Raw genomic sequence first — 27,995 nt, forward strand, 5'->3', positions numbered from 1 at the left:
CCTCTCCTCTTTGAGGAAGTCTCTCAATGCTCTCTGCCACTCCTTTGAGAGAGTTCCCAAAGGGAAGCATCTCGGTATTGAGTTTGGGGTCCGATAGAACAGGGGTGAATGACGCCCCCTGTTGCAACCGAAGCCCACCCTGGGATCTCAGGAGTCAGGTCATCAGAAGGAGCCATGCCTGCGTCCTACCTGAGGGTCCATCCATTCGCTCATTCTTTCATTCATCCACCTGCCCACGCCTGGCACCACATACAGAAATCTCCCACTTTGTTAGAAGTGAGACCTGTTGGCTTTGTCAATGGCTGTGTAATTCACCAGGGTCTGGACCGCCCCTGTCCATGCATGAAAACATTAATCTGTAAATGAGAGATTTTAGCTTCACAATGTAGGTGTCAAGTACATGAATTTTATTTTTATTGATTCTTTTTGTGCCCACATGCAATCGACCCTGATAACTTTGGGGTCACCATGAACCCCCCAAATCATAAGAAAGTAGTAGTGAGTGGAGGAGAGCGCCAGATCTCCAAAGAGTGGTCGACAGACCGTTCATACTGAAGGTGATCGGTACTTTATGCCAAGCCCAGCAGATTACATTATTATTTTAAAAAAGATATGCATTAGATTTTCAAGGTTAAGCAAAAATGATATAAATGTATATAGGGATGCGTAATTACTGTCGAAGAGTCAAGCCATCATAGGTGCAGCACGTGACGACCATGATTGGAACGGAAGGGATATGCTAGGGTATTATGAGAATGACGTAAAACGCGTGGAAGCAGGGAAATATAACACATCGCTGTTTGTAACGAACCTGGGGGCTTATTTACAAGCCCCCTGCGCTGCCGGCTCGTCACTTTTTTTGCTGTCCCATATTTACAAGGCCATGCGAGGCCACCCTGCATGGCTTTCATGGCCTTGTAGATATGGCCCCCTTCTCATGCATAACTTTGTGTGAAAGGGGCGTGCCATGAGTGTTTCTGTGGGTGTTCCCACGCAACACCCGTGGATTCTGCCGAAGTCGCACATTTACAACATTTCGTAAACCTGGGAAAGCATCAGGATGCTACGCCTCCCAGAGAAGACGTAAGGAGGCGCAGCGAGGAGAAATACTTTTATTTCTATTTCTTTTTCTCTTTCTATGTGTGCTGCATTCTTCAGTGCACATAGAAAGAGGACTACGCGTGCTGTATTCTACAGTGCACATAGAAAGAGAACTACAGGACTACGCGTCTTGTCATTGTTTTTCTGCAGGAAGGTGTCCCTTCCTGCACAAAAACAATCATCCGCAATGCAGACACCCTTGCACCATGGTGCGAGGGTGCCTGTGAAGGCGCATGGCAGCCAATTGTGCACCGGCGAAGGGAAGAGCACAGGAATGCGCCATATTGTTTTAAATATGATGCATTCCTGTGTTTTTCAAAAAGACTCATCTCGGCGCAGCAAAATGGCTTGCTGCACCGTGCTGCGTCATTGTGTTGTAAATAAAGCCCTTGGAACGGTAACGTATCCTGTCGCAAATCAGAGCACTGGTAGACTGCATAAGGAGCAACATGAACATGAGAAACTCAGCTAGCGTGTTGCTAATGTAAAAGAAAAACAAAAAAAGAGGTAAGGAAAACAGCGATCTAAATCGAGTTAGGATACAATCCCACACAGTGATGCCCCCTCCCCCTTCCACCCCTTTAAATGTCCCTGGTCCGTGGTTTCAATATGGTTTCATAGTATGTGATAATGACAATAAGGGCGGTTCCTGCCTGGCCACCGACGTATCTAAAAACATCAGTAATCCGGTGTCACGTAGGACCAGGCATGGCAACCATGGTTAGGGTCCAGTAGTGGTGTCTAGACTGGGAATTCAAATAAGACAGTATTCCAGCTGGAAGCTACAGGGTAGTTGCGAAGCCCCAAGTTGTCTTTCCTGGTCAGCGGACACTCTCTGCCCGCGCCCAAAGAAGGAGAGAAGGGTCCGGTACCGCATGGGTGGAGGCTCGTGAGATCCCCACCTCCCCCTGATATGAAGCCTGGGTCCAGGAACCTTGACATAGCTTTGCTGTTTCTACTCTGCCGATACAAGCCCAGTATGCATATCTCGCAAGTGGGTCCGCCCTGGCGTCCATACAAGCAGGGCGGTGAGATGTAACCCATGCCAGTACTCCTGCTGAACACGTGCAGTAAACCTGTGCCATGCTGAAGGCAGAGGGCAAGCAGCATCCTTCCGGAGATAGATGCCTTGATTTCAGTAGGAGTTAGGTATGCCCTATGTATGATGTAAATTTGTATGACCTTGGAGCGAGTGTTTCGTGGAACATGCCGAGCCGCCCACTGTTGATCTGTGCAAGGATGGGTAAGGTCAGCCTTCCACCGCTGTCTAAGAGTTGCTAGGGGGACTGCGGTCTGGATACATAGCGAGTCGCAAACCAACGTAGCAGATGTTCTCCGGATCCTATCACATGGAGGTACTGAACGGTGAGATGAGTTGAGCGCTCGTGGCATAAATCACCCTATTTGCCCCACAGTGAGGATAACGTGCAATTATATCATAGAAATGGCAGGGCGTAAACCCGTATCCGCCAGGAATGTCTCCTAAGCAATAAGGGCGTGCTGATAATAGGTCATACCATGTATGGACGCCTCAGGCATGCCATACAGTGAGCTCTGCAGCGGAAGTGAAGACGTTACCCCTCGGAGTGCCAATGACGACCATCGCTAGTGCATAAGGAGTGTGGCACCTCTGATAGCAGCTGAGGGCAACGCTCGGAATATAGGCGCAGGCGGTCTAGTGTGGGCATGTGATGGATAGATGGTAGACGCCAGAGTCCAGGCGGGCAGGTTGGGGCTGTGTCCTCCAACTGCTTGCCAGCCATCCAGCCGCCCACCCATTGAATCTGGGAGGCCTAATAATAGTGTTCCATAAGCTGCACCACAAAGCTACCCTGGGCTAAGGGTGCGTAAAATGTCATCAACGCCACCCTCAGACGGGAAGTGGGCCATATGCACTTCCGCTTGCATTTCTCAAATGTCTGAAAAAACTCATCTGGATGTATACGGGGAGGTTCATGAAGTTGTGTAGCAGTCGTGGCAGTAGCGCTACTCGACCAGGTATTGTCGCAGGCAGGGTGCGCCATACCAGCAGATAACATTAATATCACGTGTTGAACACACTGCTCGCTCTCACTACCCAGTTGGTCTTTTTCTTCCCACTTGCAGTATTCAACAGCCTGCAGGCAGCGAGCGTCTGACTGGGACCCTATGTAGGGTAGGATTGGACCCCAGGCATCAACTCAATGCATTTTCAACACTGGGACCGTCAGCTGTGTTCCCTCGTCATTTTATTCATATAGGGTGTGTGTTGCAAAGCCATCCTGTGCCCTGGGCATCCCCACATTTTGGTGACTGGTGGTAACTGACTCTGACTGACCCTGGGCTCTGCCTAACCAGGCCCAGGGCCAGTGTAATGCTGAAAACACACTTAGAATACAGTGAAAACACCTACACACACTAGGGTGCACTTTAGGTTAGGGTACCCCTCAGATTGGCATGACCACCCCTATAAAGGCCCTAGTACATAATAGGGCAGGGGGATTAAATCTACCTCTATGTCCCTAGCATATGATAGGGCATGGCAGTTTAGAGACAGCAGCCCTTTCTGTACTTGCATGTGTGCACTGCTGAGACCTGAGGTCAGTTTAAAAGCAGCCCTGTGTTGCAGGACTGATTTTAAAATGCTAGTTGTGCCCAAACTCGACTTTGGTATTGGGGCACTTAAAATTAATAAACTACAATGTGTTTACATATTAGTTACCTCCGGGTCTCCCCTAGGTGTCCCAGGGGTGGGGGGCTCTGATCTTTATATGAAGAGTGCTTATAACATGGTTTTTATATGCCCTGGCGTTAGTGAAATTGCACATTTTACTCTCCACATTGCAGTACAGTGCTTCCCAAAATCGACGTTTGTGCCAGGAGGCCTGTGAAATGAGGATCTGCAGTATTTTGACATATTCAGGACCCCCAAAGTCTCCCCAGCTGTTCTGGGGGGGGGGGTCCTGTAGATATCGGCAGGGTCCTTATAAAACAGGTTTTATAAGCCCTGGTGTTGGAGAAATTGCGCAGTTCATTTCCCCCATTGCAGATCTCCAGCCAAACAGGTTCACGTGGCAAGAAGTTATTAGCTAATAATTCCTGCTAGCATAATCATAAAATACAGATCGAGGACTTCCTAGAATGTTATTGATAAATCCAACACTGTGCTACTGTTGAATATCTCCTAAAATGTACAGACGAGAAGTTGTAAGACTTTTTCGCCTGTTCAGCCTTCCAGCGGACTGTCCTGATTGGTCAGAGTTAAGTGAATTAGCCAGGCTGCCTTGATAAAGTGATTCGATCTCAAGGGGTCAGCGAGCCGCACTGGGTTCTGCTACATAGGAATGCTAGAGCAAGGGAGAGGGATCATAAAGCATCCTCTTGAAGCCCTACCGCTTGAACCCAACCAAATGGTGGGATTAAGGAAGGAACGAGCAGATGTAACGGGGGACAGTGTGGAGATGGACCATCCTGATGGTGAGCTTAGACATGGTGCTCTCTGGGAGAAAACAGTGCCACACTTTGTAGGATGTGGTCAAACCCTGGGGTGTTACCCTGTACCTCATTGGACAAGAGTGACCCCCCGGTTTGACCCAGAGAACTTGGAATACGTGTCTGAGTGGGGCAGAGCATCTCAGATCTGCTGCTTGAAACTCAAGGAAGATGAAGGGGGCATGCTGAGAAGTTTGATTTGCACCAACCAGGCCCTGCACGCTGAAGACTGCGCCTGCTGCACAATCTAGAACTACATCCCTGTGGACTACCTTGCTTCAAAAGGACTAAATAGTGGACTCTCTGCAAGCTACAGGTTAACAGAGCTCACCTGGACCATCACCACCAAGAATCCCCAGCCTGTACAACTACCAGTGGATTTGTAATGGTTATGTCCAAGCGAATTGTGGTGACTGAAGTCCCAAACTTTGAAGGACCATCTTGGAGCTTCCAGGCCCTTGGAGTAAGTTTTGGACACTGTGAAACCCTTTGGGTAACTTCAGGAAGAAGTTCCAGAAGTTTGGAGAACTTTGGAGCACTTTTGGAAAAAAGCTCCATAAGTGGAGCAACTCAAACTCGCCAGCCAAGCCGGCGACCCCAATTGCGAGCAGGCCAGTCATCCAGGTTTGTCCCACTGAAAAGCTACGGTGGTCAGACTTCCAGAGTTTGTCCGGGAGTAAGCTGAAACCCACGCCAGCGAACCCACATCGAAGCCGGCCTGGTGAAGAGCATCAAGGGACCCTGAAGGAAAAGCTCTGTAAAAGTTTCTAAGACCGTAATGTAGGAGTGGCGACCAGGACCCACCGCGAGAATCAAGCTGCCCACCTTCAACCGTATGCCAGCCTGGACCTCTGGTTCATCCCTCTGGAAAGCTCCAGAGGTCTGACTTCCATAAGTTTGACCAGGAGCTCATCACAAGCAAGCTATGGAACACTCACCAAATACGGACTGGCTGAGAGCCTCAAGGGACCCTGGGAAGAAAAGCTCCAGAAAAGTTTCTAAGTCAGAAGGTAAACATTTTGACCGAGACTTACCGCTGGGGGTAGCCACGCAGGGCTCCATCACAGTCAGCCTGAAACTTTGAATTTGTACCGGTAAAGCGTGACCAAATGTACCACTATGCGCTAAAGGTTTCTATGTGCTATATAGTGCCAAATCTTTACAAATTCATATCCCTTGTTCCCTATATTGGATTTGTTCCGTTTTGGTGTCATTTTAAGGATACAAATATTTGCAATTTCTATAAATTTGTGTTGGAATTTTATTGTGTGTTGTGTCTTGATTATTTACTGTATTGGTGTTTTTAAATGCTTTACATACCTGTCTTTGAAGTTAAGCCTGCCTGCTCGCTACCAAGTGTTGAGCATGGGAATAATTTTCTAAGACCTATTATGAAGCCCTAAACTGTGTTCGTGGCCCTATTGCCAGTGGCAGACGTACATTTGCTACTATTAATAATACACTTTCCAACAGTGTGTGAATGATCATTCATGTCTCCTCACTCTCCCCTGCTTCGTGGTCCCCTGGCTCCCACGCATCTTACAGCAACTCTTGGACTTATGAGGCTGACATCACCTACACTACCTCTGCTCTATCACCTTATTGAAGATGAATAATACACAGCTCGAAACAGAACACTAGTAAAGGCCACCTCTACCTCCCTGGATACTGTGCAGAGGAAACTGTTCTAGATCTTTGCCCCATCGATAAGCAGTTCTCTCCTGAGATGGGGTCTCAGGGGAGACAGTCCTACTCCTGGCGGAGACCCTCCAGGATCTGCTGGTATTCAGGCGTGCCATTCTGCAAGTACGACTCTTGTGCGACCCATGATTCGAGTGCATTCCGCTGCGTATCCTGAAGGACGTTCAGCTGCCCGTAGTGGTTCAGTAGCTGGTAAAAGCCCATCTGGTAATAGGCCTTGGTGCCTTCATCCGACATGGATCTTGCAGATGAGATCTTTACATGTGGAAACTGCAGGGCTGTGAATGAGAAACATAGAAACTATTGCTTGATGCCCCTTGATGTCTCTTGGTGTCAACATCTGCATCTCGGGGACCCACTCAGGGGGAATCAATGCTATTGCTTCATCTCATGGGCTTTAGCACTTGAGACCCTCCAGCAGTAGATACAGGATAGTTAAGGATTCATGTATGATGTCATGGCCATCCAGGGGTTCCACCACACACATGAACAAATGCATCATTATCGGTGCTTCAGACATCACATGCTTCAACATCTGGAGAACCTACCTTAGAAACAAACTCATCAATGGGTTGAAACAGCAGAGCTAATGCTTCATGTGTCATGGGTTGTGGTACCTGCATCCAGAGACCCACCCAGGGGACATCACAGGCACCCACCCACACATCCATGCTAATGCTTCACGCTTCATAGAATTCCATCAATGCACACCTGCATCCTGCCTGAGGTTCCATCTTTAGTGTCCCTTACTGATGCTACCTGTGTGTAAATCTCTCCCTCACAATCTAGCATCCTGCTGAGGCGCTATCTTTAACGTCCATCACTGATGCTTCCTGTTTGTCACTCTTCCCATTACATACTAGCATCCTGCCTGAGGTTCTGTCTTTAGCGTCCACCACTGATCCTTCCTGTGTCACTCTTTCCATCACATACCTGCCTCCTGCCTGAGGTTCAATATTTAGTGTCCCTCACTGATTCAACCTCTGTGTGAATCCCTCCATCACATACCTGCATCCTGCCTGAGGTTCTGTCCTTAGCATCACTGACTGATGCTACCTGTGTGTGAATCTCTCCCTCACATACCTGCCTCCTGTCTGAGGTTCCATCTTTAGTGTCCCTCATTGATTCCACCTCGGTGTGAATCCCTCCATCACATACTTGCATCCTGCCTGAGGTTCCATCTTTAGTGTCCCTCACTGATGCTGTCTGTGTGTGGATCCCTCCATCATAATACATGCATCCTGCCTGAGGTTCTGTCCTTAGCATCACTCACTGATCCTTCCTGTGTGCCACTCTTTCCCTCACATACCTGCCTCTTCCCTGAGGTTCCATCTTTAATGTCCCTCATTGATTCCACCTCTGTGTGAATCCTTCCATCACATACTTGCATCCTGCCTGAGGTTCCATCTTTAGTGTCCCTCAATGATTCCACCTCTATGTGAACCCCTCCATCATATGCATGCATCTTGTCTGAGGTTTCATCTTTAGTGTCCCTCACTGATGCTCCCTGTGGGTGAATCTCTCACTCAGATCTAGCACCCTTTCTAAGGTTCTATCTTTAGCATCCATCACTGATCCTTCCTGTGTGGCACTCATTCCATCACATACCTGCCTCCTGCCAGGGGTTCCATCTTTAGTGTCCCTCAATGATTCCACCTCTGTGTGCACCCCTCCATCATATGCATGCATCTTGTCTGAGGTTCCATCTTTAGTGTCCCTCACTGACGCTACCTGTGGGTGAATCTCTCACTCATGATCTAGCATCCTGCCTAAGGTTCTATCTTTAGCATCCATCACTGATCCTTCCTGTGTGGCACTCATTCCATCACATACCTGCCTCCTGCCTGAGGTTCCAGCTTTAGTGTCCCTCACTGATTCAACCGCTGTGTGAATCCCTCCCTCACATACCTGCATCCTGCCTGAGGTTCTCTCCTTAGAGTCACTCAGTGAAACTACCTGTGTGTGGATCTCTCCATCACATACCTGCCTCCTGCCTGAGGTTCCAGCTTTAGTGTCCCTCACTGATTCAACCTCTGTGTGGATCTCTCAATGACATACCTGCATCCTGCCAGAGGTTCTCTCCTTAGTGTCCCTCACTGATGCTACCTGTGTGTGGATCCCTCCCTCACATACCTGCATCCTGCCAGAGGTTCTATCTTTAGCATCACTCACTGATCCTTCCTGTGTGGCACTCATTCAATCACATAGCTGCCTCCTGTCTGAGGTTCCAGCTTTAGTGTCCCTCACTGATTCAACCTCTGTGTGAATCCCTCCATCACATACCTGCATCCTGCCTGAGGTTCTCTCCTTAGCATCACTGACTGATGCTACCTGTGTGTGAATCTCTCCCTCACATACCTGCCTCCTGTCTGAGGTTCCATCTTTAGTGTCCCTCATTGATTCCACCTCTGTGTGAATCCCTCCATCACATACTTGCATCCTGCCTGAGGTTCCATCTTTAGTGTCCCTCACTGATGCTGTCCGTGTGTGGATCCCTCCATCATAATACATGCATCCTGCCTGAGGTTCTGTCCTTAGCATCACTCACTGATCCTTCCTGTGTGCCACTCTTTCCCTCACATACCTGCCTCCTGTCTCAGGTTCCATCTTTAATGTCCCTCATTGGTTCCACCTCTGTGTGAATCCTTCCATCACATACTTGCATCCTGCCTGAGGTTCCATCTTTAGTGTCCCTCAATGAATCCACTTCTATGTGAACCCCTCCATCATATGCATGCATCCTGCCTAAGGTTCTATCGTTAGCATCCATCACTGATCCTTCCTGTGTGGCACTCATTCCATCACATACCTGCCTCCTGTCTGAGGTTCCATCTTTAATGTCCCTCATTGATTCCACCTCTGTGTGAATCCTTCCATCACATACTTGCATCCTGCCTGAGGTTCCATCTTTAGTGTCCCTCACTGATGCTACCTGTGGGTGAATCTCTCACTCATGATCTAGCATCCTGCCTAAGGTTCTATCTGTAGCATCCATCACTGATCCTTCCTGTGTGGCACTCATTCCATCACATACCTGCCTCCTGCCAGAGGTTCCATCTTTAGTGTCCCTCAATGATTCCACCTCTATGTGAACCCCTCCATCATATGCATGCATCTTGTCTGAGGTTCCATCTTTACTGTCCCTCACTGACGCTACCTGTGGGTGAATCTTTCACTCATGATCTAGCACCCTTTCTAAGGTTCTATCTTTAGCATCCATCACTGATCCTTCCTGTGTGGCACTCATTCCATCACATACCTGCCTCCTGCCTGAGGTTCCAGCTTTAGTGTCCCTCACTGATTCAACCGCTGTGTGAATCCCTCCCTCACATACCTGCATCCTGCCTGAGGTTCTCTCCTTAGAGTCACTCAGTGAAACTACCTGTGTGGATCTCTCCATCACATACCTGCATCCTGCCTGAGGTTCCAGCTTTAGTGTCCCTCACTGATTCAACCTCTGTGTGGATCTCTCCATGACATACCTGCATCCTGCCAGAGGTTCTCTCCTTAGTGTCCCTCACTGATGCTACCTGTGTGTGGATCCCTCCATCACATACCTGCATCCTGCCTGAGGTTCTCTCCTTAGTATCACTGACTGATGCTACCTGTGTGTGAATCTCTCCCTCACATACCTGGCTCCTGCCAGAGGTTCTATCTTTAGCATCACTCACTGATCCTTCCTGTGTGGCACTCATTCAATCACATAGCTGCCTCCTGTCTGAGGTTCCAGCTTTATGTCCCTCACTGATTCAACCTCTGTGTGAATCCCTCCATCACATACCTGCATCCTGCCTGAGGTTCTGTCCTTAGCATCACTGACTGATGCTACCTGTGTGTGAATCTCTCCCTCACATACCTGGCTCCTGTCTGAGGTTCCATCTTTAGTGTACCTCATTGATTCCACCTCTGTGTGAATCACTCCATCACATACTTGCATCCTGCCTGAGGTTCCATCTTTAGTGTCCCTCACTGATGCTGTCTGTGTGTGGATCCCTCCATCATAATACATGCATCCTGCCTGAGGTTCTGTCCTTATCATCACTCACTGATCCCTCCTGTGTGCCACTCTTTCCCTCACATACCTGCCTCCTGTCTCAGGTTCCATCTTTAATGTCCCTCATTGATTCCACCTCTGTGTGAATCCTTCCATCACATACTTGCATCCTGCCTGAGGTTCCATCTTTAGTGTCCCTCAATGATTCCACCTCTATGTGAACCCCTCCATCATATGCATGCATCCTGCCTAAGGTTCTATCTTTAGCATCCATCACTGATCCTTCCTGTGTGGCACTCATTCCATCACATACCTGCCTCCTGTCTGAGGTTCCATCTTTAATGTCCCTCATTGATTCCACCTCTGTGTGAATCCTTCCATCGCATACTTGCATCCTGCCTGAGGTTCCATCTTTAGTGTCCCTCACTGATGCTACCTGTGGGTGAATCTCTCACTCATGATCTAGCATCCTGCCTAAGGTTCTATCTTTAGCATCCATCACTGATCCTTCCTGTGTGGCACTCATTCCATCACATACCTGCCTCCTGCCAGAGGTTCCATCTTTAGTGTCCCTCAATGATTCCACCTCTATGTGAACCCCTCCATCATATGCATGCATCTTGTCTGAGGTTCCATCTTTAGTGTCCCTCACTGACGCTACCTGTGGGTGAATCTCTCACTCATGATCTAGCACCCTTTCTAAGGTTCTATCTTTAGCATCCATCACTGATCCTTCCTGTGTGGCACTCATTCCATCACATACCTGCCTCCTGCCTGAGGTTCCAGCTTTAGTGTCCCTCACTGATTCAACCGCTGTGTGAATCCCTCCCTCACATACCTGCATCCTGCCTGAGGTTCTCTCCTTAGAGTCACTCAGTGAAACTACCTGTGTGTGGATCTCTCCATCAAATACCTGCATCCTGCCTGAGGTTCCAGCTTTAGTGTCCCTCACTGATTCAACCTCTGTGTGGATCTCTCCATGACATACCTGCATCCTGCCAGAGGTTCTCTCCTTAGTGTCGCTCACTGATGCTACCTGTGTGTGGATCCCTCCCTCACATACCTGCATCCTGCCAGAGGTTCTATCTTTAGCATCACTCACTGATCCTTCCTGTGTGGCACTCATTCAATCACATACCTGCCTCCTGCCTGAGGTTCTCTCCTTAGCATCACTCACTGATGCTACCTGTGTGTGGATCCCTCCCTCACATACCTGCATCCTGCCAGAGGTTCTCCGATGCCAGTGGATGAGCAGCGATCATGGACAGCTTCAGGACCTTCTCCCAGTCTCCACTCAAGATCTCCTTTGTGATCATCTCTCTGTAAATCACAAGGACACAATGTGAGGCACCACTCAAAGTTCAGAGGTCAGGCTTCCTCCTTTTAATCTTTTTGCTGCATTGGTCTTTCATCAGTGAAGGTTTGCCACATTCATGCACAAAAGCCACTATGAGTAAAGTGCAGGTCACTGTAAAGTGCGGTGAATGTGGGGTGCATTTGACAGGGTTGCTGAGTGTTTGTGCTTTACAACTAGCAGTAGTTGGATGCCTAGGAGTAGAAATGCAAGCTCAAGAGATTTGGTGATCGGCTGGGTCACACGTTCCTAGCTCTAATCCATAATGGCAGAGGATCAAACATTGATGGAATGGAATGCAGCTTTGGGTACTTACCAGTAGTTATGATCAATTGAAACATTTCCAGGGATCATATTTTGCTTTCCGGTAGAGTCTGTGTAGGTGGCTGGCCCTCTGTACAGTGAACTAAAACGAAGCACATTATGTGGAGTCCAAGAATCCCCAGGAAGAGGTATAGTGGTAAAATAGATAGTACTAACACTCTATTTTGTGGTAGAGAGGGCGAGCGTCACACACTCAAGAATAAATCTGATACAAATGTTGTATAAAAATAACACTAATCCTTATATATTTTTGAGAAGCAAAACTTCAAATAGGAGATTTACTTTGTACAGCTTTAAATTACTTGAAATTCAAAACAAAAGAGAAGTAGCTCAAAGTATGCACCACCTTCAGTATCTGCGCACTCGGCGATCGATAGCGTTAAATATTTACCATCGTGGACAGTGCAGACGGCAATGGAGCGGGGTTCTTTGTATTGAGTTCAGTGGATTGCCAATGCGTCACCGTCGCAGGCAGCAGCTCATGGTCATTTTATGTGAGCACCCCCACCCCGCGGTTGAGGTTGCTGGAATGAAGATGCAGGCTTGGTTGGGGGAGTACCGCTGATGCAGTAGGTCTTGTGGTCGCTGGAAGGATTCCACTGAGGAGTTTCGAATGACCACGCTACCTGGAGTGGTTGGAGGTCTTCTTTACCGACAAGATGAAGATCTTTGAGGGTCCATTGTTGAGGTACAGCAGGAGTCAATGTACCTCTGTAGCAGGAGCCCAGGAACCCAGAAGCCTTGGGTGTTGGAGGTTGGAGTTCAGCAGCAGCAGTCTGGCCCCAGGCGGGTTGCGAGCAGACCGCCACTGAGGAGACGCGACCGTGCCAAGGTTGTTGCTTCTGCCATCAAAGCCCCCATCAGTAGGGTACGGGCTCTCAGGAGTGGGGCTGTTGCCAGCATCATTCGCTGTGGTGAGAGGATCCCTCGAGGTGATGGAGGCATGCTGCAAGTTCCTTTACAGTGGTGAGTCACATCGATGAAAGTGCTGGTACTCAACCACCATGGCTCTTTGCCAGCTGTCACCGGGGACTGAAGGCTCTAGCCCAAAGAGAGGTTCATTGGTGATTGGTGAAGACTGGAAGGTCTTCAGGGTTTCTAGGAGACCTTGCAGTTCTCAGGAAGGGCAGCCAGACCAGTTGTTGAGTCTTGGTTGCAGCTGGCAGGATTTTGCCATTTTTTGCTGCAGCAGGGCTCAGTTCCTGATCCTTCAGCGTTCTTTTTCCATTGTCTTCTTTTGCTCCATTGAATATGAAGTCAGGTTCTTGGGAAGCATCCTAAATACTAAATTTAGGGGCGCTTTTAGGGGAGGCCAGGCAGTAGCCAATGGGCTGCTTACAGGCAGGGTGCCTACACCCTCTTTATGCTCACCTCATGTGGGGGGCGGGCATACCCTGACTCCTGGCAGACTACTATACTGATCTTCAAGATCACGGATAGCCAAAAGTGGGGTCTACCTCACCTGTTCCACCTGAGGGTGGGTACAGGTGGGAGGTAGACACACCTCCTAATTTACCTAATTTTCCTGCCAATCCTCCTACCAACAAGTGAGGCAGGACTGGGGGGGTCACATTCTGCTTCTAACAGCGGAGGCTGGGGGGCAGGGTTTAAAGCTGGCAGGGCCTTTGAAGCCCCCACTTCTCCTGAGGCAGATCCTGCAGGGGGGGGGGAAGGTGTGACCACCTCTGCCCAGACACGCATTGTCTCTGAATCTGGAGAGCTCTGGGTCCCGAAACAACTGGCTACAACCAGACAGGATCCACACCAGTGGTTGGTAGGTTTCAAGGGGTTCTCTTGAAGGATCTCCTCTGAGAATGTAATAATAAATCCACCACTGGGACCAGCTAGGATTCATTAATTAAGACAAGATGCTTGGTATCAAGATCCCTTGCGTCAGTGAAGCCATCATGACGCTGGGAAACTCGTGACGAGGGGCATCCAGCCCATGTGCTCTTTATGGCTTCCTTGGGCACAATTGTCCCAGCATGGACCGGACAATGTAGGGGCACCCCTGCTCACGAGGAGGGGCCTCACCCGAGGTATAGTGCACCCTGCCGTAGGGCTATTAAGGTACGGCACACAGGGCTGTGTCTAGATAAGTGATAGAATGCACACCAGCTTTCTTTCAAATGTTCTTGTTTGCTCTAGGCATAAATAATGACCTCCCACGTGCAGACTTTGTCCGTGCCCGGCGCCACTGGCACATGCGCATAAACATGTTTGTGCACTTTTACGATGGAGGCAAGGGAAGCAGCTGAGGCTGTTTTCACTATGAAGCACAGGATGAAGAGTATAAAATTACCCATGCCGAAGGGCTATTGAGCCCGAAATGCATTGGGCTTATGTATAATGTATCCACACTTGCTAAAGAGAAAGGCCTGGGTAGCTTGTCTTTTGCATTTGAGGCGATGGGAAAACATGAGGCCTTGCATGTGTGGATGAAGAAAGTTATAAATAAACATTTGACAAAATATGAAGTTTCTTTGATTAAAATGGATTGTTAAATCAAAAATGGAGTCTTTGGAGTACTGAAGGATGTTGTTGTGCGACTAGTAATGGGGCGCAACTGCTCTCCATTTTCCTTCGATTTAAACACAGGGCTCCCAGTCAACAAGAGAATCACCTTCAAGCTCCTCACACATACCTATAAATCTCTCCACAACATAGGACCAGCATATCTGAAGCACCGCCTCGCATTCCACGTACCCGCCAGACAACTCCGCTCCACCCATTGCACCCGTCCCCAGGATTCACAAGACCAGAATGGAGGAAGTTCTTTCTCCTACCTCGCCACCAAGACCGGGAACACCCTGCCCCTGCACCCCAGGCAATCCGCGTCACCGACCCAAATCAAGAAGGACCTGAAGACCTGGCTCTTCGATTGATCCTCCACACCCAGAGGGACCAGTAGCCCCCGCGTCTTGAGACCGTCACGGGTAAGTAGTCACGCTTTATAAACCCCTTTTTGATTGATTGATGTCGGCTCTTTGGTTTCTTCGACTTATAGACACGTAGCCTGTTATAGCAGTGCCGCTTTGTCCATGGGGGGGTCCCTAGGAGACCTTAGTCTGTCCCCGATCCTTAGGTACCAGGGGTACCAATTACAAGGGAATTATAGGAGGAACGGAAGCGTGCCAAACGTGGTACATTTTTTGGGAAAGAGATCAGGTGTTGGGGCCCTGGTTGGCAGGGCCGCAGCACTCATACAGGTCGAAGTCACATCAACATCAGGCAAAAAGTGGGGGCTAACCTCGCAAAAGACAACGCTGGAGAAGGAGTGCAGTCCAGGTGTTCACACGGACATTTACACCACATGGGTCAACCACTGGGTGCCTAAAGGGGTCTGGGGATACTTTTCATCTTATTCAAATGTAAGCACCCAAAATGTACCCCACATTATGGGATGCTAAGGAAGTTGTGCCAGCTAACCTACGCTTGACTTTCTAGTCTGCCATTCGTTTCCCCAGGTACTCAGCCTTCACATCCACTGAAGAGACTCCACATATTCATGGCAGAGGTAGGCTGCTCAGGGGTCAGCTACTGCCCCCTTGTGATCGGATGTGATGAGCCTTGACTTGCTGGTGGCCGCCAATTAGAGATCAATACAACAAAGTCGCCAATGTGTAACCTATCCGAAGGGGACGCTTAAGAAGAGAAGGGTCTCCTTCAATTTCCAAGTCCCCCAGGTGAAAGTGCCTGACTGTCTCTTACCCCTTTGTCACTATGCTGGGCGTTACCCTAGGACTCAAGAGAAACTGGGAATGTCCTGGCCACTGTACAGCCTGCCCAGCTGATGCTTGACTCTCTTCTGTGCTTTCAGGGGCACTGTACAGCCTACCCGCTGATGCCTGAATCTCTTCTGTGCTTTCATGGGCACTGTAAAGCTAGCCCAGCTGATGCCAGCCTCTCTTCTGTGCTTTCATGGGCACTGTACAACCTGCCCAGTTGATGCCAGCCTCTCTTCTGTGCTTTCCTGGCCACTGTACAGCCTGCCCAGTTGATGCCAGCCTCTCTTCTGTGCTTTCCTGGCCACTGTACAGCCTACCCAGCTGATGCCAGCCTCTCTTTTGTGCTTTCCTGACCACTGTACAGGTGGCTTAGCTGATGCCAGCCAATCATCTGTGCTTTCCTGGCCACAATACAGCCTTTCCAGCTGATACCAGCCTCTCTTCTGTGCTTTTCTGGCCACTGTGCAGCCTGCTAAGCTGATGCCAGCCTCTATTCTGTGCTTTCCTGGCCACTGTACAGCCTGCCCAGCTGATGCCAGCCTCTCTTCTGTGCTATCCTGGCCACTGTGCAGCCTGCCCAGCTGGTACCAGCCTCTCTTCTGTGCTTTCCTGGCCACTGTACAGCCGGCCCAACTGATGCCAGCAGCCTCTCTTCTGTGCTTTCCTGGCCACTGTACAGCCTGCCCAGCTGATGCCAGCTTCTCTTCTGTGCTTTCCTGGCCACTGTACAGCCTGCCCAGCTGATGCCAGCTTCTCTTCTGTGCTTTCCTGGCCACTGTACAGCCTGCCCAGCTGATGCCAGCCTCTCTTCTGTGCTTTCCTGGCCACAGTACAGCCTGCCCAGCTAATGCCAGCCTCTCTTCTGTGCTTTCCTGGCTACAGTACAGCCTGCCCAGCTAATGCCAGCCTCTCTTCTGTGCTATCCTGAAGCCTGGGAAGATGCGCTCTGAACGGCCTGGAGGAGAGTTGATAACCTAAAGAAAGTTTGGTGTGTGCTCTGCGCCACTTCCTCCAGTGCGCAGAAATCAAGATTAATACTGGGTAAATACAACCCATTGTCCACTCGGGAGACAGGAAGACCCCTGAAAAGAACAACTCACAAGGAGACTTGAGGACCTTACTAGCTAGCCACTGTGACTCGAACAGACAATTGTTTAGGAAAGTGAAAGTACTAAACAAGCACTGTCCCCAACAAACCCTGTATGTTAAACAGCATCTTTACAGCATGACAGGGACACAGATATTAGATGTCTGCTCCTCCTATCACTGTTACTAATATCAGACGTCTCCTCCTCCAAGCTCTCATCCTAATATTAGACGTCTCCTCTTCCTTACGCTGTTCCTAATATCAGACGTCTCCTCCCCTGAACCTGTTCCTAATATTGGATGTCTCCTTTTCCTTGCACTGTTCTTAATATAAGACGTCTCCTCCTCCTAGCACTGTTCTTAATATCAGACGTCTCTTCCGCCAAGCTCTCATCCTAATATCAGACGTCTCCTCATTCTTGCACTGTTCCTAATATCAGACGTCTCCTCCTCCTAGCACTGTTCCTAATATCAGACGTGTCCTTCTCCTAGACTTGTTCCTAATATCAGACGTCGCCTCCTCCTAGCACTGTTCCTAATATCAGACGTCTCCTTCTCCTAGACTTGTTCCTAATATCAGACGTCTCCTCTTCCTTGCACTGTTCCTAATATCAGACGTCTCCTCCTCCTAGCGCTGTTCCTAATATCAGACGTCTCCTCCCCTGAGCATGCTCCATATATACTTACGTCTCCTCGTCGCACTGCTCCCAATAGTAGGTTCTTTGTTAAGATTCCAAACATACACACAAGTCCTTCCTTACAGTTCAGCACACACATAACCATGTCCTCTTTGAGTGAGACATTGCAAGCGTCGGAGCTCCACGTTCGTTCAAAGGTGGAAGATCTCACTCACCTGGTCCTAGCAGCGGGTCTGCTGTAGTCGTTGGCCAGCGAGGCCCAGCAGTGGTCGTACAGCACGTTGACCGCTAGCAGTGTGCTTCCAGTGGCGTCCTGCAGGGCGCGCACTATCAGGGGGTTCTGACTGCTGGGTGAACGCTGTGCTGCCTGCAGGATCGAAGCCTTTGGAGGGATGTACTGAGCTTCGACTAGGAGCTGGTCATTATCCCCTCGGACGGTGGACGTCGAGACTCTGTATGGAGTATATCAAATCAATCAGTCAAAAACCACTTTATTTAAAATCATAAAAGTATACAATACAATAAAAAACTGTTGAAAACATTTTCATTGTTAAAAAACAGTTAATCACAGGCAATAAACTTATAAAAACTAATTAGTTTCCTCCAGTAAAGCAGCATGTCTATTCCTCCTACTCCTAATAGATGCAACGAGAAAGCTAGCAACACCAAACATGGTTACAGGGGATTCCATTAATTGTAAAAACAGTAATGCAGGTTTGGTCTGTATAAAGGCTTTCTCTTTCAGTATTGGGAACATAAACCTTTTTCTTGCTTCAAGATACAGGGGGCAAAAAAACATAAAGTGCATGGTATCTTGGAGAGAGAAGTTATCACATTTACAAGGAGTCATGTCTTCCGGCCTAAACCAACCCTGTGAATCACTTAATACTAGGTGAATCTGATTAAAACGAAATTTTGTCAGTAACCATCTATGAAAAGAATTCATAACAGTAGACAAATAAGGTCGTATGGTCAAGGACAAAATAAGCAGGAAGTGAGCCCTGACTGAAGGTTTACTTAACTCCTGGGCTTCTCGCTCAGCTTCACTATGCTTAATATAATTTATTTTGACCCACTTTAAGTCAGCTTTACATAAGCCTTCAGGATTGGTAAATATCTATGGGCGCACTAATTGCTTAGTTGACGTTTTAATGTAGGACAGCCACTGGATTTCCTTAGTGTTATCAAGTTTAATACAATCCTTCAAGATTTTATGATTTAGCATGAGATTCGGATTTGACCAAATTCTGATCCATAACAGGATTGGGGCAATTTTTATTATGTCCAAAATGTAACCAATCCCCAGCTCTAGATGGACCGAATGGGTCGCAGCAGATTGTGGGAGGCCGAGTAAGGAACGTAAAAATTTATTTTCTTCTCTTTGTATGGGATTAGCTTTAATGTACCCCCATATTGCAGCCCCATACCTGGCAATTGAAATAGTTTTAGCCTGATAAATAGCTAAGATAGCCTCACAGGGCTTTCCTCCTAGTCTTTTTGCAAAACCCAATATTGCAGCAGAGGAATTTCTCACAGCATTTACCTTTGTCGAGAGTTGCGGTACCCAGGATCCTTTTTCATCGAAAACAACTCCCAAGTATGTAAACACTTTCACTCTGGAAATTACTTCCCCGCCGCAGTAAAAGGTTTTAACATGGTTTTTTCCCTTACCTAATGACATAATATGCGATTTACCATTATTGACCACAAGATCCAATGATTTCATAAAATCCCCAAAGGAATCTTGTAATCTTTGTAAACCGAGAGGAGTCCGTGCCAATAAAACTACGTCACCCGCGTAGAGGAGTACAGGGATGGGTGTTCCTCCCATACGCGGAATGTCAGGAGTAGCTGTTAGCAGATTATCTTCCAAGGAGTTTATATACAATGTGAATAACATCGGGGCAAGGATGCAGCCTTGGCGCACCCCTCTTCCAGATTTAAAGCTAGCGGTACATTTTCCCTCCTGAGTCATCCTTATTGAAGCTCTCAGGTCTTTGTGTAGGTTGGCCAAAAAATCCACAAGGGGCCGGTAAAGTCCCAGTTCCAAAAGCATAGACCAAAGCTTTGACCTGTTAACCAGATCAAAAGCCGTGGACAGGTCCATGAAACCTCGAAAGATCGAGCCCCCTACAGCTTTCGTGTATTTCGATACGATTAAATGTAAGTTAAGACATTGGTCCTCTGTGCCCCTCCCAGATTTAAAGCCATACTGGGCGTTAGTTATTATACCTTTCTCTGTGGCCCAGTTCGTTAGCCTAGCTAAAATAACCTTTCCTAGGATTTTAATTGAGGAGTCCAGCAAGGATATAGGCCTATAGCATCTGGGATCTCCCCTTTGGCCCTTCTTAAACACGGGGATTATGATTGAACGGGACCATGACTTCGGGAAAGCTGTAGCAGCCGCAGTATTAAAAACGTTCATCAAAATTTTGGCCCAGTACTTAAGGTTAGCCTTGAACATATCAGAGGGCACTCCATCAGGGCCTGGCGCCTTGCGCCCAGCCGTTCCCTCAATTGCTTTCTCCACCTCCTCTATGTTAAAGCTAACCGATGTCATGGGAGGATTAGAAATTGGTATCTCAAAGGTTTCCAACTCTATGTTACTTCCATAAATTTTTTCAAAGTGGCATAACCAGTCCTCCTCTGAGATGTTAAGTTCTAATACAGAGTTCTGGGTGCCAGATAACAAAGGAGTATTGATAATTGCCCAAAAGTTAGAACTATCTTTCAAGATAGCATTGTCCATTAAGGCCGCCCACGCATCTTGTTTAATTTCCTTTTTCCAAGCCTGTATTGCTTGTGCGTACTCTTTCCTAAGCTGAGTAACTAGCCATTTATTCCTAGGACTATCATTAAGAGCCTTTTTAAGTAAACTATGGGCTTTAGTACAATTATGGTTGAACCAACCAAATGCAGGTTTATTTTTAACCACTCGGCTATTAATTGTGAGGTCCTTGGCCACTTGAGAGCAAATAGCTTCATAGGAAGCAATTACATCCCCACCATAATGAAGTGGATCTGAACATATGTTTAAATCCGGTCCGACCTTTGTTATAATAGAGTGTAAAAAGTCTTCGGGGGTGACCTTGCTCCAATTTAACCTCCTCCCCTGATCTTTAGCTTTTACATCAACTGTGACAGGTGGCAAGACAGTATTGTCCATGAGGGAAAAACCGTTAACCAAAACAATTGCCACCGGGTTGTGGTCACTAAAAGAAGAGCGAATGGTATTATAAAAAATCACGTATCTTAAGAGTTCTGGGGATAAAAAAATATAATCTATGATGGATTCACAATCCCTAGCATTATACGTAGGAACACGGTTACTCTTATCGAAGAACCCTGCCTCATACAACTCATTATTAGACAAGAGAATCTCCAATGCTTCCCCCTTAGAACTATGTTCAAAATGCTGAGGGGATGTGAAATCTGGGCCATCATTATCTCTATAATGGCAGTTTAGATCACATAAGTGCACATTAAAATCTCCCATCAGGATATAATGACAAAAAGTGGTATGATTTACCTTATAGGTTTCTAAAAAGTTTGACAGAAAATGGATGTGCTCATTAGGGAACTCCCCTTGCTGTGAATTATAGCAATTGATAAGAATTAACTTAATATTATTTGCCAAGCTTGCTTCCAGTATGAGACAATTATGAAACCAGGAACATAAGACCTCCTCTGTCTCTCCCTGCTGTCGAGCTCAGAGCAGGAACAAAGTAGGATGTATAACCGTCAATCCAAAAGTCACATTCCTTATCCCATGTCTCTTGGAAAGCAACAATATCATACTGTTTAATAAAAGTTAACCAGCCGTTATCATCCCTTTTTGACCGCAAACCCGCAATGTTCCAGCTTAACAACTTTACCTTTCCCCCCCTGTCTGTGGCGATACTAGCAGAATTGGGTTGGGAGTCTTCACTACTCATTGTTGCTTGTGCAGGTCCCGTATATCCCAATTCACCCGAGCTATCCCTTCCCTGGCCCTCCAAGTCCTCGCGTCAGTCACAAGCCTCTAGGCCCGAGAGTACCTCAAATGTATTATGGGAGATGATGTTAGAATCGGTCCTACAAGGGTTATCAACATCATAGATCTGAGAGACTACAGGGGCCCGAGGCTCACTGAAAGTGAATGGTCTAAGTCTCACATGAATCAGGGGCGCTTTAATTAAATGCGTGTAAAAATAACCCAGAGGGCGCACAAACGCTGTTAGTGTCACAGACCAGTGAAGCTGCCCGTAGCAGAACTGTAGCGACATGTTGGGGGTATTTAAAGTTTACTATTATGCAATCCCCACTACAGTTCTTTCGTGACGGGCCAATCCAATTGGTCCTTCTAGTTGATAGAATTTGATCTGAGAAATTAATCGGGAAGCCACATCTTCTGTTAAGCCACGACACTGTTTTGTTTTTTAGTGACTCGTGCGATTCCTCATGAGACTGTGCAAAGTGGCTATCTGGAGGGGGGACACGTATGGTGCACAGTCAGGGGGAAGATTTATAAAACCATTTTTTCTTCCCTGTCTAGAGCTTGGGGAACCCTCTGGGTCTGAAAAGGAATGTTTTATAGGACCATTTAATGGCATAGAGGCAGGGGGGACAATTACGGGTGCAGTAATTTGCTGGGTGGGCTGCTGCAGGATACCTTGAATAGTTCCCTGCACGGCTCCAGCAGAACCCTTTACAGGTGCCATAACTTTTTCAGCCGTAGCCAGGTGAGTCGCTACCAAAGCTCCAAGTCTCTTAACTTCCGAGTTAACAATATCTAGTTGGAGCACTAGGGATTGGGTGTACTCAGCTAACTTGGCCTCAAATTTGGCTTCTAGAGTACATACTAATAAAGCAAATTGCTCCGGGGATAGATTTATACAAGCTGCATTATTTCCTTCCTGGGGGGGATTTCCAGCAGCACAGCTATCTTGAGCTGGAAGAGAAGCTTCCGCTCTTTTTTTACTATGCTTGCACCCGCGTTTAACTTGTTGTTTCCTACAGGCTCTCACTGGTCTGGGAATAGGCGGGGCTTCCTCTATATCAACAGTAGATATGTCGAGGTGTTCCTCTTGGGGCTCAGAATGAACCTGTGCTTCAGCCACTGTGACCACCCGATTACCCAGGCCAAGTGTGTCATCTCCTGGGCTGTCCACCAAGGAATTAAAGGCAGTTTCGGAAGAGGCAGATGGACTCCCTCTGCCGAGTGAGGCTCTCCGATCATTGTTAATTTTATTAACAATTTTGACCAGGTAATTATCAATTGTGCCTGCCCCAGGAGTAAACTTATGATGGTTTGCATGAGGCATAGTTAATACCAGGTAACAACCCCTTGCCAAGGATTTTAAAGCGATAAAACAGCAGCAAGGTAAAGATAACTTAATACTAGAAAACAGAGATACGAGGCTACAATGTTCACACTAATACATCAACAAACAGAGTCCGCACTGTATAAGAGTCTCACTTGGACATAGGGAATGCAAGCGACGAGGGCGGCGAACCAAAATCCGTGGCCCAGCCCGGCCTCCTCTGGCCCCGGACGTCCACAGACGGCCCGCCCTTTGCCCGGGCTTAGCCCCGGGCGCTCCCGCGCAGCGGGGAGCTGTACTCATAAATTAGGGAGATGCTTGGGCGAGGGGGCGTGGCGGCCAGGGAGAGCAGCCCAGGTGTAACTAATTGGGCTCGCAGGGACTCCTGGACAATGGAGTCCCCGCTGCTCGCAGCCCAAGTCCACAATCACTCACCCCAGTTGACAAGCAGCCCCTTTAAACAACTCCCGTGACGATCCGGCGAGTTGCTGGCACAGGAAGCAGTGAAGAGGAGCAAAGGGCAGTCCCACGTCGATCCAGGAGGCAAATAGAATCCCACTGGTTGAAAGATAGCAGTCCTCTTTTACTCCCGTGGGCGGGGGGGCGTGGCGGCCAGGGAGAGCAGCCCATGTGTAACTAATTGGGCTCGCAGGGACTCCTGGACAATGGAGTCCCCGCTGCTCGCAGCCCAAGTCCACAATCACTCACCCCAGTTGACAAGCAGACCCTTTAAACAACTCCCGCGACGATCAGGCGCGCTGCGGGACCCGCGCAGCGGGTCCGGCGAGTTGCTGGCACAGGAAGCAGTGAAGAGGAGCAAAGGGCAGTCCCACGTCGATCCAGGAGGCAAATAGAATCCCACTGGTTGAAAGATAGCAGTCCTCTTTTACTCCCGTGGGCGGGGGGGCGTGGCGGCCAGGGAGAGCAGCCCAGGTGTAACTAATTGGGCTCGCAGGGACTCCTGGACAATGGAGTCCCCGCTGCTCGCAGCCCAAGTCCACAATCACTCACCCCAGTTGACAAGCAGCCCCTTTAAACAACTCCCGCGACGATCAGGCGCGCTGCGGGACCCGGGCAGCGGGTCCGGCGAGTTGCTGGCACAGGAAGCAGTGAAGAGGAGCAAAGGGCAGTTCCACGTCGATCCAGGAGGCAATTAGAAATATTCCGTTTACTTCAACTGCTGGAGAATTAATGGAGCTGTAGAGAAATGCAAGCAAGAAAAGTGGTTCCAATCCCCTCTAGGGGAGTAGTAAAATATAGTCATATTAGGGAAGCAGACGGCCCCTCACAGCCTGAGGCCTTGTGGCCACTGCACCAGCTGCACTAGTGTTAGCCATGCCCCGGCACAAGAGGCATCAGAAGAACAAAGCAGGTATTTACTTTTTAAAGTGTTGGTAGACCCCTGAAAGGGTTAAGATCTGGGGTGCCCCCTCCAGAGACGTAGGGCTTAGGATTTCTAACCCCCTGGTGCAAGGACTCAGTTCAATGCACCAACACGAAAGAGTGATCCACTTGGACTGTGACTCATACACATCCCACTGATCAATACCAGGCAGGCAGTGTGTTCTAGTCATTAATCCCACCAGATGTGTTCAGGGACAGAGTGGAACCCCAAGCCCTCTTCAATAAATGAGTAACACACTCAAAATAGTACTATGAAACAGGAGGAATTTCAAAGTGTTTATTTAAAAAACCCGTCTAGTGCATTAACTATGAACACCACCAACGCAGAATGAGAAAGTAAATGTAGTAATGTCTGAGACCGACAGCAAAAACAATTTGACCGTTTGTAACATGGTTAGCACTTCCTAACTTCTAACCACCCGATGAATACTTTTAAACGGTATGCTACATTTTAGCAGAAAATATATATCGAGTTTAGGATGGTTCACACAGCAGACCTTCTCAGTAGAAAATAACGGTTTAGATATTCTCTATCACATCCCTTGCCACAGAATGATAGGCAGTGCAAGGCTGAAAGCTACTTCTCTGCACCACTCCTGGAGCACCCCATGACAAAGGAAGGTCAGGGGCCCCTCCCGCCGCTCCGTTGTTGTGCCGCTGCTGCTGAACCCCATTCACCTTAGCTGGTAGGTGTTCAAGGCCCCCCTCCACCCGCAGGCTCCTGCCTGCGTCTCATTCCTGGTGGTCCAGTGGGAGAGCCTTGCTCTTCTGCTGGTCTGCTGCTGCCTGTCCTGTGTCTGTGCCCGTTTTTATGTCTGTTGTCTGTCTTTTGTTTTTGTGCCTGTAAATTGTCTTTTCCTATTCTGTTGTATTATTACCTGTTTGTACTGTTTTCCTCCATACTTGTGCCGTTGTTGTGCCCTCCCTGCCCTTTCCCGCCGCTGCTGCCTCTGCGGCCCCTCCCCCCTGCTTACCCGCTCCCGCCTCCCAGCTGCGCGTCCCTCCCCCTTCCTTCTTTAATGATGGTTGCGCACAGCGGGTACTGCTGGTGAACCGAAGGCGCGCCAAAGCCAAACTCGTCTGCGCCCGCCCGTGACCCAACCGTGACCAGCGCTAGGGACCCTGGATACCCAACCACCCACCGCTACGAGCCAGCTGCCCTCCACGCACTCAACCCTGGAAGGAACAACAACTGCCAGCTGTCTATGCCGAACACCACCCATGATACTGATAAGGAACGGTTGCACTCACAATTATACGATGATAAGTGTTTTAGGTAAAACACTTATCATCATATAATTGTGAGTGCAACCGTTCCTTATCAGTATCAATATATTCTTCTAATCAACACGGTTTGCACCTCTATAACCTTCAAACATGTCTTATGAGGATATTGCTAATGTGAGAGCGAACAGAGCAGACACTTTTGGTTTTACTGCCGAAGAAACCAACAGGTTATACGCTTTGATCCAGGATCCAGAATGTCTCACCGCGAATACAGCTTCAACCCAATCAATCATCAGACAACTTTTATTTACAGCTAAACGAGAGATCAACCAGAGACTGCATGCCAGTACCCTAATCCGCTACCATAAAGTCCAACGCATACCCAGAGGATTACATATTCCTCTAAAGTCAACTCTTTGCAAAAATAATACGAGATTTACAGACCGATGGTACGCTATACTAAACAAATGTTCCTTAGACCTCATTCTTCTCATAGTCGAAGAACTATCCATTCTCCTGGAAGAATTAGAGAAAGAAGTTACGCAACTCAAAAAAGACCTGAGTGATAAAATTTCTCCAGAGGAAATGTCCAAAACGCTTGAAGACATCAACAATCAACTTGACAAGTACCAAAAAGAAATCAACGAAAGAAAATTACGCAAGTTCAAGAGAGATACTGTGGATTATAAATTAGGAGAGGTGTATTCATGGGCTGAAGTATACGCCACTCGTAGACAACAAAGACCATACAGCCGTTCCACCGACGGGGAAACAACCTCATCTGATGACTCACAAACACAACCTCGAAGAACCACGCCTAAGCAAGCTGGGGGCCCAAGTGACAGCCAACCCTCAACCTCTACAGATATTCCTAATGAACCGATTCCTTTTTTAGGAAGAGGTTCAAATGTACGAGACGAACCAGGAGGTCAAAACATAAGAACCAGAGATACACCCATAGCAAAATCAACAAGAAGCCAGAAAACCTAGTCATCAACATCTCAAAAAAATCTTTGACACCTCAACAAATCCACACATTACAAAAAGGGACTTTTTTCGTACCTACGTACAACACAAATGATTTGGAAACACAAATATGTTTGTTTAAATTCATGCGTAATCTTCGACTCAAACATTTCTTTACAAATGTTATTGAACCAACTACGACTCAGGACAAAGGAACACTTTTAGATCTACGTCCGAAAAGCAAATTTATGGCTCCCATCAGTCACAAAATTCTGGATAATTTTGAGTTAATCGTAGGTAATGAGCTAAAAAAGGTATTCCTCGATAAGCAATCAAAAATCAGCAATTTGTCACTGAACGAACGCAACATCATCAATCAATTAGCAATGGACAAAGACATTACATTTTGTAAGGCAGATAAAGGAGGAGCTCTTGTGATATTGGACACTGCTTTTTACACGGCGAACGTAGAAATACATGTAAGTGAGCAAGATACTTATTTGAAATTGGAGTCAGACCCTACTAAGGAATTTTCTCTCATCCTATTGACTATCATCAACAAAGCTCTACACCAGGGCACCATTAATGACAGAGATAAGCGTTTCCTTATCGCAAAAAATCCCAATGTTCCCTATCTATATATGATACCAAAAATTCACAAAAATCTTGAGAAACCACCATTCAGACCCATTGTAAGTACCAGGAATACCATCCATGAACCCATTGGAAAATATATAGACAAACACCTACAACCATTGGTTCAGTCAATGTCTACATACTTGAAAGATACAACGGACTTTCTTATCAAATTGAATCATTTAAATGTCCAAAATTACGAACACCTTTGCCTTTGTACCATCGATGTCAAGTCGTTGTACACTTCTATTCCGCATGACCTTGGTATACAAGCCATAGAATCCTTCTTGATCAACACCGACAAGGACCAAGACATGAAAGTTTTTCTACTCGAATTGATCCATTTTACCTTATACCATAGTTACTTCTTGTGGAATAACAACTACTACATCCAACTGTCTGGAACATCTATGGGAAATTGTGCTGCTCCAGCATATGCCAATCTTTTTATGCATCGTTTTGAGCTAGATCACATCCTTACCCAAGAAGCATGGTCTAACAATTTACTGATGTTTCACAGATACATCGATGACATCTTCCTTATTTGGAAAGGTACCCAGACTGAGCTATTGACACAGATAACACATCTCAACTCTATCAACGAACAAATTCAATTTACCCACGAAATCAACCTGAATCACATCACATTTTTGGACGTGGACATTACTATACACAATAATCAGTTAACCACATCAGTATTTACCAAAATCACCGACCGCAATAATTTACTGCATTTCTCAAGTTTCCACCAAAAATCACTAAAAAAACATCTCCCATATTCTCAATTACTGAGGATTAAACGCATTTCATCCACAGAGGAGATATTTCAAGAACAGAGTCGCCTTTTGATAGACAAATTCAGGAAGAGAGCATACCCCGCCCCCATTCTAGAAGAAGCTGTTAACAGAGCAAAAACTAAGAATCGCACAGACTTACTACAAACTCAAACCCCTAAGGATCCCAATGATTCAAGACTAGTTTTCGTTTCTAAATTTTCCAAACAAAGTCAAAAAATTAAGACAACCATCAGAAAATATTGGCCTCTATTACAATCGGAACCAG

The 27,995-nt window shown here is 47.4% G+C and overlaps 1 protein-coding gene across 2 annotated transcripts in view; it reads right to left on the minus strand.

The window, feature by feature from the left end:
* Window positions 1–388: 388 nt before the first annotated feature.
* Window positions 389–27,995, minus strand: part of LOC146863604 (uncharacterized) — a 426,298-nt gene continuing 398,691 nt past the window's right edge. For both annotated transcript variants that reach the window (XM_085627625.1, XM_085627626.1), the window contains exons 8-10: window positions 17,613–17,849; window positions 11,481–11,587; window positions 389–6,551 (exon numbers count right to left, since the gene is read on the minus strand). In XM_085627625.1, coding sequence (XP_085483751.1) covers window positions 6,322–6,551; window positions 11,481–11,587; window positions 17,613–17,849 — 574 coding nt within the window. In that variant the 3' untranslated portion in view covers window positions 389–6,321. The remainder of the gene's footprint in view (window positions 6,552–11,480; window positions 11,588–17,612; window positions 17,850–27,995) is intronic.

Source organism: Triturus cristatus, chromosome 2_1, assembly GCF_964204655.1.
Source record: "Triturus cristatus chromosome 2_1, aTriCri1.1, whole genome shotgun sequence".
NCBI classification, from domain to species: Eukaryota; Metazoa; Chordata; class Amphibia; order Caudata; family Salamandridae; genus Triturus; species Triturus cristatus.